The sequence below is a fragment of the Oryctolagus cuniculus genome, chromosome 7, assembly GCF_964237555.1.
Source record: "Oryctolagus cuniculus chromosome 7, mOryCun1.1, whole genome shotgun sequence".
Lineage (NCBI taxonomy): Eukaryota > Metazoa > Chordata > Mammalia > Lagomorpha > Leporidae > Oryctolagus > Oryctolagus cuniculus.
Window position 1 is genome coordinate 12,861,489 of NC_091438.1, and position 17,316 is coordinate 12,878,804.

A 17,316-nucleotide genomic window follows, 5' to 3' on the forward strand; every position below is an offset into this window, starting at 1 on the left:
TGGCTACATCTCTGGGTTGTGGTGTCCTCCTGGTTCAGGCTGGGCTTGGCCGGTGGGTAACAGCAGCAACCACAGATCTGCAGGGTGTGGGAACATGGGGCCAAATGAGTTCTTTCTCCTGGCCTACTCCTGGCTACCTGTGTCTCCCCACCAAAGGCCCCTTTCCCTGTAGCTATCCTGCGCAGGTTCCAGCTGCCTGTGGGGCTCAGGGCTGGTAATAGCTCCCAGCCTTCCCTGCCCTCAAGCTATGCCACTGTTCCTTCTTCTTTTGCTTAAACCATCTCCAGACCTTCATAAATAACCCCTTTAGTCAGCTCACTTTGAATTACCCAATTTGCACCCACTATTTGTTTTCTTTTTTTTTTTAAGATATTTATTTATTTGAAAAGCAGAGTGACAGGAGAGAGGGAGAGACAAAAAAAAAGAGAGAGAGAAAGAGAGGGAGAAACAGAGATGGGGGAAGGAGAGAGAAAGAAAGATCTTCTATTTGCCTGGTTTACTTCCCAAATGGCCACTGGGAAGCCTGGAACTCCATCCAGGTCTCCCACATGGGTGCAGGGGCCCAAGCACTTGGGCCATCATCTGCTACTTTCCCAGGCGCATTAGCAGGGAGCTGGATCAGAGCTGGGATATGAACCAGAAGTCCATATGGTATGCCGGCATCCTTAACAGCAGGTTAACCCACTTTGCTATTTGTTTCCAGCCAGGAGTCTGGCTAATCCTGTCTCTGCCCGGGGTGCCCGAGATGAGATGATGAGCTTCTCTCCGCCCTGCCTCCTGAGCCCCCCTTCCCTGCTTGTCCCTTTCTGCAATGTCTGAGCATGCACCTGCTCCTGCCCTCCCCCACTCACTGTCCAAGCAAGGCCTGCCCATAGCCCCGGGCTCCCGCCTCCTTCTGCTCCTCCTCCCATCTCTTGGGACTAAGGCCACCCTGCAAAGTCTGGACCGGCTCCCCGACTACTTGGGACTTCTGCCCTAGAACACAGCTCTCCAGGCAGGTACATTAAAGAGAGGAAAGAGAGCAGCCTCGTCTTCCTTGCTCATTATCATTCTTTCCAGGTGCCTCTTCCAGAAACCTCTTTCCTGGCCTGTCTCTTCCTTACTCTAAACACTCATTCCGGGGCTCTGCCACGTAGGCGTGCTGAGGTTTAGAACGCTTGTGCAGGGGGTTTGTTGCAGAGGAGGCATCCTGCACCCTGCGTGGCTGGCCCAGGCGCTCACGCTGCACGGGGAGCCACTCGCGTGGGCGTGGGGTGCCGGGCACAGAGCTGAGGGCCAGTGCGGCGTTTGCTCGCTCCATTTTCACAGACCTGTGTGGATCTGCCTAGACACCAAGGCCTTCAGCTTCCGACCATTTATTTAAAGCAAGTGCTTATTGCTGGTTGTGCTTGGGGGCAGAAGGGTCACATGACCCCCTACCCAGGAGGTTTCCAATCTAAGTAAAAGAGACAAAACAATTCAATGAAAGAAAAATACATAACCTGGTCAATGAGACGGTGCTGTAACCCTCAGAGGATGAGGTTATTGGCTTTTTCTCTTCTTATTCATTCTTTTTTGCCTGCAGGGTAATCTTTCAACACTATCCTGCCTCTGAAAACCCTTTAAATGTGAGAGGCTTTGTTAATGCAAGGGCAAGGGATGCATTTAAAGTGGAATCTGGTGACAAAGACCGGCTGGCATTGAGGTAGGTTGGCCTCCCAGGCCTCAGGTGGTTTCCAGGGACAAACTTTGGGGGATACGGGGTGACTGTGAAACCAGCCCGGGCCCCCAGGGGCAAGCCCGGCAGAGCCCCCCACCCTGGCTGCCTGTTGCCATGGGGAGGCTGTGACTGCTGTCTAGGGGAGCAGAGGCACCACGTTCTTTGCCTTGGAAACTGGGAGCCCTCCCCAGAAGTATCTCCAGGGCAGCACCGGCGGGTCACGCTCTGCAGGGGGCCACACAGCGAGACACATTCCACCTGCCTGGGTCATGGCGGCTGACCAGGGAGCTGTGAGTGGCGCTGTTCATCCTCGCACCCCCAGGACCCGCAGAGAAGGGGCTCCATTGATATCTGTCGGGGTGGGGGGCAGAGCCAGCCACGGATAAACAGCCTGTCTGGGGAGGCTCAGGACGGCGCTTGCGTTCTAAAGGCTTAGTTAGGCAGTCTGCGCAGGAAAGAGAACGGCCCTTTCTAGCCCCTTCACAGAGCACACACAGGCTGGGACCAGGTGGTGCAGATCACAGAAGACAGCTCTGTGCCCCGGGAGGGGCCCATCCTTCTCCCAGCTCCCGGGCGTCCGGCCACACTGGAGCCCAGGAGGTTTAGTCTGGACAGGAGGTGAAGCCCAGCCCGAGGCTCCCTCCAGACAAGCCTGGCTTGGGGCACGCTTTCCTTAGGGGGACAGCCCAGGGGCCATGGGGTGACCACCCCGTGACCACATGGATGCCCTGGGAAGGGGACTGCAGCCGGCAACTGTGGGCCTGTGCCCGCATTTGGTAGAGGCAAGGCCCAGGCACATCTGGGTGTTGGTTTCTGTTTTATGAAGTGGTTTCTGATGTATGATCCTAAGTACCCCTCGCATGCCCCCCTCAGATAAAAGTATTTTTAGCCCATTTACAGGTGAGAAAGGGAGGCATGTGGATATATAGTGATTTATCCTGGCCACATGGCTTAAAAGTGGGTGTTTCTCCAAGCCTTCTGATGCCAAATGCTCCTTCCACCATTAAACCATGTGTGTGGCACAGCCGTGGTAGAGACTACAAAGGCGGTCCCAGCATGATTAGCCGCCTTTGGAAGGTGTGGAGACCGTGACTTTACATCTGCCTAGCTGTAGATGAGAAATGCCCTTGTTTAACACATGTTTAGTAAGCTTTCCCTGTCAGACAAGGGCCTGCTCCAGACCCCAGGAGGTGGCTGGTCCTAGTGCCTCTTACCGAGCAGGCGCAGGAGCCCCAAGGTCAGCTGGCAGGGCTTCTTCCCAGGGGGGCCTGACGTCTGAGGATGAGAGACCAGACTGTGGGTCCTATGTAATCCCGGCACTCAATCTTTTAGTCTCTTCCTTTCTGGACCCCTCAAAGGTTCACAGATCCCCAGCATCCATCCCCTCACCCACCAGATAATCTGCTTCAGTCCCCACCCAGACACAGATTGTCTCTCGCAGGTGGTACCCAAGCATCCTCTGGGGCAGGGTGCTAGGCCTGGCTACCTCTCTGGGATTTGGGAGAGGAGAAAACACACGAAGAGCAAAGCACCCATTTTTATCTCAGTCAATGATTCTGCTGCACCGCCCTCAGCTCTCGCATGTTCTTTGGAAAGCCAGCACTTCATCTGGGCCAGTAAAAGCCAATCCAAGTCCCCAAGTGTCGTTGAGAACTGCGTGTTGACCGAGGTGGGAGGCCCCACAGCCAGCTTCTCTTCTCAGGCCTTGCAGGGACACTGGCCAGAAGCTCCTCCTTGTTTGCCTACCCTGCTCTGCCCTGCGTCCTTGGCCTTCACCCCTCGTCACACAGGAAGTCTCACTTCCCCTGCCACATGAATCAACACCATGGAGTCCAGTGACTGAATGCATTGTCACATCCGTCCAGTCACTGAGACGCTGTATAAAAATGCTCACTCTTGGGGCCTGTGTGTGGCGTAGCAGGAAAAGCCACGTGCCATGTGGGTGCCAGCTTGAGTCCTGGCTACTCCACTTCCCATCCAGCTCCCTGCTAATGGCCTGGAAAGCAGCAGAAGATGACCCAAGTGCTTGAGCCCCTGCACCCATGTGGAAGACCCAGAAGAAGCTCCTGACTCCTGGCTTTGGCCTGGCCTAGCTGCAGCCATTGTGGCCATTTGGGGAATGAACCAGTGGCTGGAAGGTCTCTTTCTCTCTCTCTCTGTCTCTGAAACTGCCTTTCAAATAAATAGTAAATCTGTACAAAAAATAAAGAAAAAATGTTTAAAAAAACTATGAAACAAGTGCAAAGCACTAGATCCTCTCTTCTCAATGGAGAATGTTCTGTGTGTGTCGGTGGGAAAAAGTCTTTTTTCTGAAGCTTGATCAGTAGCTCAAAAATCATGGCACATTGTAGTTGGCATTTGTTACAGTCAATCAGTGAGCCTGCGCTGGCATCATCACCACTCAGAGTCCACAGGTCACATTAGGGTTGGTCGTGGGGTTGTGCATTCGTGGCGCAGTACATTTTATGGGTTGGGACAAATGTATAACGGTATCTACCATTAGAGTATCATGCAGAAGAATTTCACTGCACTGAAAGTCCTCTGTTCTTCAGACCTGCTGATTTTTTTTAAATGATTTATTTAATTATTTGATAGGCAGAGCTGCAGAGAGAGGGAGAGAGAGAGAGAGATGTCTTCTATCTGCTGGGTCATTCCCCAAATGGGCCAGGAGCCAGGAGCTTCTTCCGGTCTTCCATGTGGGTGCAGGGCCCCAAGGACTTGGGCCATCCTCCACTGCTTTCCCAGGCCATAGCAGAGAGCTGGATAGGAAGAGGGGCAGCTGGGACACGAATCAGCGTTCATATGTGATGCCAGCACTGCATTTGGAGACTTAGCCTACTTCACCACAGCGCCAGCCCCTCAACCTGCTTATTTAGCAATAAATGATTATATGCGTTCTTCCTCTGTCTCTCTCTCTTTTTAAAGATTTATTTATTTATTTGAAAGTCAGAGTTACACAGAGAGAGGAGAGTCAGAGAGGGAGAGAGGCCCTCCATCCAATGGTTCACTCCTCAGTTGGCCTTAATGGTTGGAGCTGCACCAATCCGAAGCCAGGAGCCAGGAGCTTCCTCCGGGTCTCCCATGTGAGTGCAGGGCCCCAAGGACTTGGGCCATCTTCCACTGCCTTCCCAGGCCACAGCAGAGAGCTGGATCAGAAGTGGAGCAGCCAGTGTTGCACTGGCACTCAGCTGGTGGCTTAACCCCCTGAGCCACAGTGCTGGCCCCTTAAGCCTTGTTCTTACGCCAGTCTTCCCGGCAGCAGTGAAGAAGACATGGGGGCCTGAGGGGAAACAGGGGGGTCTCAGATCAGGATGCACTGTAGCTGTGTGGACAAGAGGGATGTGGCGTGGGTTGGTGCTGGTGGACAGCAGTAGATCCATTCCAGAAATATTTAGGAGACAAAACCAAGAGCGTTGGGATGACTTAGAGAGGGGTCCTTAGGCCGAGCTGGGTGCTAGGGATGACTCGCAGGTTTTAGGTTGTGTAACAGGTGGGTGGCAGGCCTTCAGACATAAAGAAAACTGGACGTTCCTGACAGATCCTGAAATCCCTGGTGACCCAGCCAAAGGGGTCAAGCCAGGTTCATGGGCTAGGGAAGACTCTGAGCCACCACTTGGTTTCTACTTTCTGGTTCCTTTGTTCTCTCTAGGGGCCCACTCTCCTCTCTGCGTGTTCTGCATAGCCCCTGGGCTTTCCTCCCACAACTGGGGTGGGGGCCCTGGCCTGGCCTACTGAGTGATCCCTCTAGGGTAAGGGGCTCTCCTCTTTCCAGTCAGCTGGGTCCAGGGCTGGGACTACTTGGGATTGCCGCTTCTGCATTGTAGACCAACTGCTTTCTCTAACAGGAGAGTGAAGTCATCACTTGTCTGTTTCTCCAATTAACAATTCACTTAGCTACCACTAACACACACTGAAAACAGCAACGGCTCAGTCCCGGTGGGAGTTAATTTTTATCTTATGTGAAAAGGCAAAAAGTCAACAGTTATAGGTGGGGTGGAAGTTCCACAAAGTGATTAGGGAAAACACTTCTTTTTCCGGGAGGGGGCGCTCATAAAGCTGCCTCAGGATCCAGAATGCTTACTGGCGTTCCAGCCATCAGAGCCACATTCCAGGGAGAAGACAAGTGGGAAAGGACTGTGGGCTAATGGCAGGGTACAGGGGAAAGCAGAGCGGGGCATGGGGTAGGGAATGAGGTAGCTCCCAAGTATCCTGCAGGAGCTTGGCAAGGAGGCCTGCTCTGGGCACGACCACCGCAGGAGCTTCTCAGAGGCCCCAGGAGATCCCCCGACCCCACATGCAGCAGCATGGAGGTCCCGAGGGGCCCAGGGAGCTGCGGGCACCCCCATCTTTCCTGCTTTGTGAGGATTTACATTCAGAGCTTTATGGGCCCGGGTCTGTACCCACCCTGGTGGGGATTGGGCACAGGTGGGCCTGGAGGACAGAAAGCAAGATGGCTTCCATGGAGGGAGGGGGAATGGTAAGGGTGAGGGTGGGGATAAGGCAATTGATGAACCTGGACGGGGCTCAGGTGCAGCACCTGCCGGGGGCGGGGCCTAGGCAGTGCAGGTCTCCTGAGCCTTGTGGCTGTCTCTGGGGCCTTTGCATGTCATTTGCCTGCTCCCCGCCCAGCAGCCCTGAAGAGGCCAGGAGGAGGCGGGCTACAAGGTGATGCTGTGGCAAGGACATGGGACCCACACCACTGCCCACGGTCCTGCTGGTCCTGCTGGCTTTTCCTGCCCTGACCCTGTGGCCTGTGCCAGCCCAGGGCACCCAGGAGCCCAACGTGGTCTGCGGAGGTGAGTACACCAGGGGAAATGCTTCCCCTACCCTCCCCACATAGGGCAGGTGCTAGGCAACTCGCTTGCCCTCTCACTCCTGGCCTTGAGTACCCAGAGAAGCCCTTTGGGTTTCTGTTTCGGTGTCCGCCAGCCCAGGTCCAGGGACCAGAGCTTGTGGGCAGCCGCCTTGGAGTCTCTGCCCCCAGCTCACAACCTGCTTCTGCTGTGTCTTGGTTCCCAAAGCTGTGGGGCCGTTTCACCTCTCTGAGCCTTATCTGACAGGTGGTTGGGGTCACTGACTTGGGCTGTGGTTGCCAGGGACTGACACTCACCCTCATGGGGCTGCTAGTTACCTCTCACTAATGCTCTCAGGTTTTCGGGATGTAAATTTGCCCTCTGGACTGTGGGGATTCCTGGGTGGTTTTCAGTCGCTGTGAGCACAAAGGTGGCTAGGTGTTCTCCCACTCGTACCGATGAGAACGGCCATAGTTGACAAGAGCTCTGAAAGAGCCAGGCCATCCGGATGAGGAGGACAGGCCGCCCAGCTGCGGTGGGGGATGGGCCCAGGCAGAGAGGCTCGGAACGCCAGCTGACAAATATCAGGATGCTTCTGGTCCAGCCCAGACTCTGCTGAGTCTCGGGTGCGTGCTCTGCTATCCTGCCTCTGCACGTCTGTGGTTCCCGCCGAGCGGCCGTGGGGTCTGCAGGTTGGAGGGTGGACCCTTTGTGCTTTTCTAAGCTCTGCCAGAGCAGTTAGAAGCCAGTGGTGCTCTCTGACCAGTGCTGCTGTCCCAGCCTGGCTCTGGGGCCCGAGAAGCACAGTGGCAGGGCTGCAGGTGCGCTGTGTGGGCACAGGGGCTGGGGACAGGGCATGGGAGGAGAGGAGATGGGGAGCCCATGATGGAGGTGGGACAAGAGTCCATGCAGTGGCAGCTGGTAAAGGGGCGGGGGTGGAGGGGAGAGAACGGCAGGGAGGGGATGGGGGAGGTTTATGAGTCAGGGGCCTTCCCCAAGGCCGAGCCTTTCCATGGAGCCTCCCAGAGTCAGTCCCCACCTCCACACTTCATCAGCAGGCTCCCTGGCGTGGGGCGGTTGGAGAGCAATGAAAAGATGCTACCGACCCCAAATCCCCCCTCCTTGTCCGGATCCAGTGCCTGGTGCCTTTTCTTTAAAGTATCGTCATCTCCAGGAGCTCTTGCTCCAATGCTAATACGTAGGCCAGCTTGGGGGAGAGAGAAGAGAGGAGAAGACAAACTTGGCAGTGATCCTGGACAGGTCTGGGCTCTGAGGGACGGGAAGGGACATCCACGGGTAAGACGGCCACGAGAGGCCTAGAGCTGTGATTTGCAGCACTCTTTTGGGCATTGGTCCTCCTCTTACAGAGAGACTTCCCCCAGGGAGCAGCAGGTAAGGGTGGGCCACCGTGCTGCAGCCCAGGTTCTCCAGAGGGCTGGGGAGGGGCACTGCAGGGAGGCCTGAGCCCTGGGGGCCTGGAGACCAGGCTAGAATCTCTGTTTCTGTTCATTTGTCTCGAAAGTATACATAGTGATAGCGTCCTAGAACTTGCGTGCCCGATTTTACATGGGCGTATAATGGGGCACTTAGAAATGATGCCTTGCTGGTGAGTTTGGAATACACCTGGTGCAGAGCTGGGGCACGCTGAGGGTGCAGAAACCAGCGCTCTGAGACGTAGGATGGGAACATAGGAAGCTGCTGAGACCCTGGGCTTAGAGGTGGCAGGTGGAGAGGCTGAGCTGAGCAGGCAAACCGAACCCCAAGGAAAGAAGGCGACGTGGTCCACTGAGGGCCCACGTGGTTCAGCCTCAATTATGAAACCCTTCTCTTTCGTGGATTTCTTTTTTTTTCCTTCTGTGTCTCATTCTGCATTTTTTTAAAATTTTTTGACAGGCAGAGTGGACTGTGAGAGAGAGAGACAGAGAGAAAGGTCTTCCTTTGCCGTTGGTTCACCCTCCAATGGCCGCCGCAGCCGGTGCGCTGCGGCCGGCGCACCGCGCTGATCCAATGGCAGGAGCCAGGTGCTCCTCCTGGTCTCCCATGGGGTGCAGGGCCCAAGCACGTGGGCCATCCTCCACTGCACTCCCAGGCCACAGCAGAGAGCTGGCCTGGAAGAGGGGCAACCAGGACAGAATCCGGTGCCCCGACCGGGACTAGAACCTGGTGTGCCGGCGGATTAGCCTATTGAGCCACGGCGCCGGCCTGCATTTTTTTCTTAAAAAAAAAAAAAATCTTGCAGTGTTTGCTTTAATCTGAAGCAAAGCCGTTTAAGGGACCCTGGGAGCGCAGGCCTCCCTCAGTCTGGTTGAATCCCCGGCTCTCTGCACAAATGTCCTGAGTACCAGCAGTGCATGGGATGCACGTCGGGAGGCAACGTCACTGCTCCTCGTCCTGAGCTCTCCTGACTCTGCCTTGCAGGAAACCTTGCCCTCCCAGGAAGAACACGAGAACCCTGCTGCTGTCCTTCTGGGAGTCCTACGGACAATAAAGTGCATGAAGGCAGCTTTCCCAGGGATCATTGTCATTCGCATTGAGAGAAAGGCCCTCTGCAAAGCACGCAGGTCTGGGCCTGGTCCCCTTTCCTGGAATAGTGGGATTTGGTGATACAGAGCCAAGCTCCTTCCATGGAGTCAGCTGTTGGGTGTGAGCACTGTGGGAAGAGGCTAACGTGGCTGATAAGGGCAGCCATGTCTAATGCTTGCACTCTTCTCTTTCTGGTGGAGTGCTCCGTGGGGATTGCCTCCCCCGGGCCTCTCACAGTCCTGAGAGGTAGAGGGATGCCAACCTGTTGGCACCTGCTGATGGGCCTCAGTGCCCACCTACTGCCTAATGCAGGCACCTGGGAACTTTCTCGGGCCCCCAGGAAGTTCCTGGCCTCTTTGGCTGAGTTCAGGGAAGGACTGAAGTGCCAGGGAATTAGTGTCCCTGAGAACAGCTCTCAACGAGGTAAGGGAGGACTATCTAAGCTGCCCTGCACCCCCACAATGCTGAATACTACAGCTTGCATCGGGGTCCCTCCTGTAAGAACGGGGAAGCCAGGCAGTGTGTATCTCGGGCTTTGCGGGCTGTGGACTGAACTCTGTCGCTGTACACAAAAGCAGCCACAGAAAACCTGCCAACAATTAGGCAAATCTGTGTTCCAGTAAAACTTTGTTTATAAAATGTATGGCAGCTGAATTTGGCCCAGGAGCAGAAATTTGCCCAGCTCTGCTCTTCAGTCTCCCAGGCCCAGACAGGGTTGGTCTTCAGTTTCCCACACACATGGCATCCTCATTCATCCCTCCACGCTCCTACCCTGCCTCTAGGGAAACGCACTCTAGGACAGGTGGGGAGAATTAGCATCCTCACTTGACATTGACGAGGAACCTGAGTCAAAAGTTTTTACCTGAGGTGGTGCAGGTGGCAAAGAGCGGTGCCAGGGTCCAGCCCGGGTTGTCTGGCTCCACGCTATGTTCCCAAAAACTAGGCTGCATTGCATCTCTAAACGGTTCAGGCAACCAACAAGCGTGTGTGCCTTTGAGCACCTCTAGGTGCCGTGGAGTTGTACATGATCAGGGGTAGAAGTCATTAGAAGCACAAGGAACACTGACAACATCTGGAAAGTATCGCATGGATGGGGGACATCAAAACGATTGAACTCAGAGGAGGGAAGACCTTGCCTGCCCACCCCGTTACTTCCATGTTGCCAGATCCCGTGGTCACCTTTGACCCCTGCCAGGGCCGGCACAGCAGACTCCTCCTGGCTTCTGCAGACGCCCCCCTGGTGTCTTGGCTGCAGACTCTGCTGGTTTTCTGGGGGTTTCCTTGGCTCCGCCTTTTCCAGCCTCCTCGGCTGGATTGTCCCTTCTGCCCACGCCATGGGCGAGCCCCTTATGCTCCACAGCCTTGCTGCATGGTCTCTGCTCAGAGGCCCCTGTCATCAGAAGCCGCAGTGAGGATCATCCCTTTGTTTACAGACGGTCCCTGGGGTAATTGAAGCCTGGGGCTCTGCTGCAGCACTGGCTGATGCAATCTTAAGCAGTTCAGTCATCTGGGACGCGAATGTGCGTTTTTCAACACTTGGTGCTTCCTTTTTGGCTGTAGTGCCCTGCCCCTGCATGTCAGGTCAGCCCACTTAAAACATCTGGCCTTGTCGAATGGGAGGGGGCTCCTGGCTCCCATTGCTTGGCCGAGACGGATACAAGGAAGACCTCACTCAGCTGCTGGTGATGGGCACAGCCCGTCTCTGGGGCAGCCGGAGGAAGCAGAACTCATGGCAGGCCTATGCTGAGGGGATCCTGGGAGGAAGGTGCGGTCTCTCTGAGGCTGTCCGTGCAGAACTCACCCATCCTTTTTCTATCACCGGCTAGGGTTGAACCCTGCCTGCAGTTGTAGAACAACAGAATCCTTCATTCCTGTTTGTCTCTTTCTTCCCTGCTGGGCCTGGGGAGGAGCAGAGGCAGCCCTAACAGCTGGGTGGTGCCTTGTCCGTCCTCCACCAGCCTGTGTTTGTGAGCAAACCTGTCCTTGTCCAGAGGACAAGAGCCCCTGGACTGTCCCCAGGATGAGGAATGCTCTTCGCTCGTTAACCGGATTCTTCTACTGACTCAGCATAGGTGATCCTAGCCAGGCCATTGGCCTTACTTACCTGCTGGAGACTCCAAATGTCCCTCTCCATCCCTGACCTTGCCCTTGAGTTTAGACTCGAATGGACAACAACCACTGCACACTCCCCCAGTGTCTAATATTATTTCAGACACAGTCGTCCAAAAGGGACCTCTGGAATCTTCTCCCTTCCCCCTGCCCCACGGTGTTTCTGGGTCTCTTCAAATCCCTTTAATGGTCCCGCCCTGTGTGTGGTGGCAGAGCAAGGCGTGGACTTCACTTTTCCTCTATTTCACCCCCTCACTGAGTCCTGGTGGTACTATCTCCAAGAATATCTGTATCTGAAGCCCACCTGCTCGGTTCACCTGCACCCCGTCCACTTCGGGAAGCAGGGCCAGCTTGTGTCTGGACAGTGGTCTAGGCCCCAGGTGGCCTCCACTTCCCTTCTGAGCCCTCCAATCCATTCTCCACACAAAAGTCAAAGTGACTTTAAAAAAAAATCTAACCCCACTCATTCAGGTCCGTTTTAAAGGTTTTCAGTAGCTCACTATTGCTCTTAGAATACAGCCCAGTTCTTTACTGTGGTCTCCAACTCTCCACTCACCAGGATGTTTGCCATTTTCTTTAAGAGAGTTACAGAGAAGGAAAGGGAGAGGGAGAGGGAGAGAGAGAGAGAGATAAAACGATCTTCCACCTGCTGGTTCACTCCCCAGATGACAACAGCGGTGAAATCCGTGTGTCCAAGAGTGCAGTCACCTGGCAGCCCAGGACTTCTCAGCTCTGAGCTTCAACCCCTAGAATAGAGTCCCTTTGTATCTCAGACGTTCCATCTGGGGTCTTTTTGTTACTAACAGTAGCTTATGTCTTCCATTTCTTCCACTTTCTAAGAGGGATTTCCCTTCTCACTCTGTGTTCCTTTTGGAAGTGACTACGTGTGCAATTGTAGACTTTACTTACGTGTTTGCTAGTTAATTGCCATGGCCCTGGCTTGAACCAAAGCTCCACTTGAGCACGACAAACTTCATGATCTTGGGGCTGCTAGCCTGGAGCCCCTGCTGGGCTGCAGCTAACCCCTTGCTGAATGGATGGGTGAGGGAGGTGCTCAAAGCAGGCTCTGAGGGGACTGAGGCAGGAGGGAGCTGGAGGGTGCACTCTGAGTGGGGAGGAAACCGTGTGTTTCCTCTGCCCATCAACTCCTGGGAAGGCAACCCCGTGGCCTCTGAAGGGAACCAGACCCGCGGCTGTTTTCAGGTCACAGATTGGTGGGGTCTGGTAGGAATGGGCTGGGAGGGAGCAGAAAGGGCCCTGGGAGCAAAGAGCGTCCCTCAAGATTTGCCTGCTGGTGCTCACTGAGCAGGTTCTACCAGAGAGCCGGTGCTGTCTCCTGCACTGTCTGGCCAGCTGCTGCATTGCCCCTGCAGGCCAAGTGTTCTTAGGGCAACAGCACCTGATGACTCTCGCTGCATCACCTCTGTGCCTGGACACCACATGTGGAGCGTTGATGCAATAGGTAGTATCCTGTGGGGGAAAGAACGTGAGAGAACTCCTGGCCTCAAAGTCAAGAAGAGTCGAGCCCTGGCTCCTTGGGTCTTTGAGTGTCAGCCTTTGGGAGGATTGTAGGGACCACAGAGGATGTGGGCAGCAGGTGCAGACAAGGGGACTCGGTCTTTGCCTGCCCCCCAAGGCCTACTACTGCCCCAGTCTTGTGGGCCTGGCCTTGGACGGGCCTTACCCTCACTCTCAGAATCTGCTTCCTGATTGTCTGTGGGCTCTTGCAGGCTGCTACTCTTCTTTGGGATTCGAGGTATTTTTTTTTCTGCTTTTTAGTTCCAAAAACTGGTAACTAGATGCTTGGCTGTGGAAAATGCAAGTTCCCTGCAGCTAGCTACCCCAAGATAGGCATGCATTTGAGAGTGTTTGGAGCTGTATGAACTACAGCATGGATATGTAGCACTTGGGTTTGGTTGTTAATGGTGGCACAACAGCATTCGCCACCTGAGCCACTGTTAGGTACAATTCAGTGGCCTTAAGTACGTTGACAATGCTGTTCCTCCACCTATGACACCCATCTCCAGATTGTCCATCTTCCCGCAATGTTGGTTGGGAATGAAGTTGTTCTCAACACCCATTTAGCATTAATTCCTCCACCTCAGCCCCTGACGACCACCATTCTGCTTTGTGCCCGCGTGAGACCGACTCCTTTAACTACCCTATGCAGGTGGAATCATGCAGTCTCTGCCCTGTTGTGACTGGTTTATTTCACTCAGTGTTATGTCCTCAAGGGTCATCCATGTTGAATTCAGTGTCTTCAGGATGGTCTTCCTCTTTCAGGCTGAATAATATTCTTTTTTTTTCTTAAAGATGTATTTATTTATTTGAAAGAGTTACACAGAGAGAGAAGGAGAGGCAGAGAGAGAGAGAGAGAGGTCTTCCATCCACTGGTTCACTCTGCAGTTGGCTGCAATGGCTGAAACTGTGCCAATCTGAAGCCAGGAGCCTGGAGCTTCCTACACGCAGATGCAGGGGGTCCAAGGACTTGGGCCATCTTCCACTGCTTTCCCAGGCCATAGCAGAGAGCTGGATCAGAAGTGGAGCAGCTGGGTCTTGAACCAGTGCCCACATAGGATACCGGCACTGCAGGCAGCAGCTTTACCCACTACACCACAGCGCCAGCCCCAATAGCCATCTTCTTACTAGTAAGATGTGAGGCCACATTTTGTGTCTTTTAATGCTATAAATAGAATTGTTTTTCACCAATGAGGTTTTGGAGGCCTTTTCATGACAGTTTTTGTGGGTCTACCAAGGTCTCTTCCAGTTTCCGTATCTAAAATTCAGCTGCTAATGGCTTCCTTAACCCACTCTGTGTGTTTGTGATTTTTGGCAGTCTGATAAGTGAAAATAGTGGCAGTTTTATCTGCATGTCTCAAGTTTTGAGTAAGACTGGATATATTTTCACATGACTGATGGCTGTATGTTATTTCATGTTCTAAGAATGGCCCATCTTTGCTAATTTTCCTGTTAGACTTATTTTTTCCTTAATGATTTATAAGAGCCTTTTGAGCAAGTTCCTATTGCCTTTCCCACATGTACTGAAGTTTTCTTTCAGTTTTTAACTTATCTTTTTTTTTTTTTTTTTTTTTTTTGACAGGCAGAGTGGACAGTGAGAGAGAGAGACAGAGAGAAAGGTTTTCCTTTGCCGTTGGTTCACCCTCCAATGGCCGCCGCGGCTGGCACGCTGCGGCCGGCACACTGTGCTGATCCGATGGCAGGAGCCAGGAGCCAGGTGCTTTTCCTGGTCTCCCATGGGGTGCAGGGCCCAAGCACCTGGGCCATCTTCCACTGCACTCCCTGGCCACAGCAGAGAGCTGGCCTGGAAGAGGAGCAACCGGGACAGAATCCGGCGCCCCAACCGGGACTAGAACCCGGTGTGCCGGCGCCGCTAGGCGGAGGATTAGCCTAGTGAGCCGCGGCGCCGGCCTAACTTATCTTTTGAAATTGTCCTTGGTACTTTTTCTCTCCAAAATTTATTTATTTATTTAGTTGAGAGGCCAGGGAGGGGAGTGGGAGACAGACAGTGAGAGCTCCTACCTGTTGGTTAATTTCCAAATGCCCATAATGGCCAGGGCAGGGCCAGGCCAATGCCCGGAGCTGGAAAATCAGTTCAGGTCTCACATGGGCGTGGCGGGGACCCAGCTCCTGGAGCCATCACCTTCTGTCTCCCTGGATACGCATTATCAGGCAGCTGGAGTGGGGAGTGGAGCTGGTCTTGATCCCAGGCACTTTGATGTGGGACGTGGGCTTCTTAATCTGATGTCTTAACCATTAGACCAAGCATGCATCCCTACAAATTTTAGTCTAATGACATTTATTAATATTAATACAATACATTAATATTAATTTCAGTCTACTATAATTTCTTAATCACTTTCTTTGTGTTTTTTTGTTTTCTTCTCATAATTAGCTCATTTGAAGATTACTTTTAAAAAAATCATATCCAGGGCCGGCGCCATGGCTCACTAGGCTAATCCTCCATCTTGCGGCGCTGGCACACCAGGTTCTAGTCCCGGTCGGGGCACCGGATTCTGTTCTGGTTGCCCCTCTTCCAGGCCAGCTCTCTGCTGTGGCCAGGGAGTGCAGTGGAGGATGGCCCAAGTGCTTGGGCCCTGCACCCCATGGGAGACCAGGAGAAGTACCTGACTCCTGCCATCGGATCAGCGCGGTGCGCCGGCTGCAGTGCGCCGGCTGCAGCAGCCATTGGAGGGTGAACCAACGGCAAAGGAAGACCTTTCTCTCTGTCTCTCTCTCACTGTCCACTCTGCCTGTCCAAAATAAAAAAAAAATCATATCGGATTTACCTGGAATTAATTTTTTTCTAAGATTTTTGTTTATGTATTTGAAAGGCAGAGATGCAGAGAGAGAGAGGGAGACAGAGGGAGACAGCTTCTATAAACTGGTTCATTCCCTAATTGGCTGTAACAACCACGGCTGGGCCAGGCCAAAACCAGGAGCTAGGAGCTTCATCCAGGTCTTCCACATGGGTGCCAGGGCCCAAGCACTTGGGCCATCTTCCGCTGCTTTCCCAGGCCACTAGCAGGGAGCTGGATCAGAAGTGGAGCAGCTGGGAATCAAACTGGCATTCATATGGGATGCTAGCACCACAGGTGGTGACTTTACTTCCTGCACCACAGTGTTGGTGCAGGAACTAATTTTTGTATAAAGAGCTATGGTAGAAATTGAGACTAATGAGTTGACTTTTGGCACATAACAAATGTTCAACAAGTATTTTTATTACCATATTTTTGTTATTTAAAATATTATCAAGCCCCATGAATTAGAGTCTATTTTTTGACTCTGTGTTTTTAAATTCATTTTTACACTAGTGTTATTTTCCTTACATAATTTTATATTTTATTATCCCATATTATTCTCATATTTTTATTAACTTTTAAAAAACATTTATTTATTTGAAAGGTAGAGTTACAGAAAGAGAAGAGGAGAAAGAAAGGGAGAGAGAAAGAGAGAGAGAAGGAGAGAGAGAAACTATCTCCCATCCACGGGTTTACTCCCCAAAGGCCGTAACAGCTGAGGCTGGGCCAGGCTTAATCGGGAGCCAGCAACTCCATCAAGGTCTCCCACGTGATTGGCAGGGTCCCAAAATCTCAAGCCACCTTCTTCTGTTTTCCAGGTGCATCAGCAGGGAGCTGGATTGAAAATGGAGCGACTGGGACTCCAACCAGCACTCATGGAATCCCGCTGTCGCAGGCAGTGGCTTAACCAGCTGTGCCACAGCACTGGCTCCATATTTTTATTAACTTTAAAATGTTTTATAAATATCAGAAAAATGTCATTATTTTATGATCTCATTGAATGTATACAGATCAATTTACAGAGAATTTACATATTCACAGTCCTTAGCAAAGTTAAAATTTTCTTGAGATTTGTCCCACATGTTTTCCCCTTTTAAGTAAACTTTATTTCTTAGAGTAGTTTGAGGTTGACAGCAAAGTTGAGCTGAAAGTACAGAGTTCCTAGTACCTCCCGCCCCTCCCACACGAACAGCCTACCCCACTGTCCACTTCCCTCACTAGTGTGGTGCATTGGTTACAGTCCGGGAATCCACGCTCACGCATCCTCATCACCCAGAGTGCACAGTTTACAGGAGGGCTCACTTCTAGCGTGCTGCCTTCTATGGGTTTGGACAAATGTGTTATATGACATGTGCCTCCCACTGCCCTAAAGCCTAACGCACAACTGTTTTACGCTTATTTCCGGTTAGTTGGCCTTGCTGGCGTTAATCAGATCTTTTCTTCCTTCATGTTTTTTAACTGGCTTTAGAATACCTGGGAGACCTCTTCTGGGTCTCCCACATAGGTGCAGGGGCCCAAGCACTTGGGCCATTTTCCAATGCTTTCCCAGGCATATTGGCAGGGAGCTGGATGGGAAGTGGAGCAGCAGGGACTCGAACTGGCGCTCACATGGGATGCTGGCGTCACATGCAGCAGCTTAATCCACTGTGCCACAACTCCATTCCCAAGAGATTTTTACATTTTACTGTTTATTTACTTTCATCTACTTGAAAAGCAGAGTTATGGGGGCGGGGGGTAGAAAGATATCTTCCATCCACTGGTTCACTTCCCAAATGCCCACAACAGCTAGGCCCGAGCCAGGCCAAAGCCCAGGAGGCCAGAACTTCGTGTGGGTCTCCCATGTGGGTGGCAGCAGCCCAGGCACTTGGACCAG

General features: G+C 52.9%; 1 protein-coding gene across 2 annotated transcripts in view; it reads left to right on the forward strand.

Moving 5' to 3' along the window:
- CNPY1 (canopy FGF signaling regulator 1) overlaps positions 1-17,316 on the forward strand; it is a 136,433-nt gene that overhangs the window by 54,680 nt on the left and 64,437 nt on the right. The window contains exons 4-5 of one of the 2 annotated variants that reach the window (XM_070077231.1): positions 1,565-1,684; positions 6,329-6,495. In XM_070077231.1, coding sequence (XP_069933332.1) covers positions 6,384-6,495 — 112 coding nt within the window. In that variant the 5' untranslated portion in view covers positions 1,565-1,684; positions 6,329-6,383. The remainder of the gene's footprint in view (positions 1-1,564; positions 1,685-6,328; positions 6,496-17,316) is intronic. The other variant, XM_070077232.1, reaches the window with a different exon arrangement.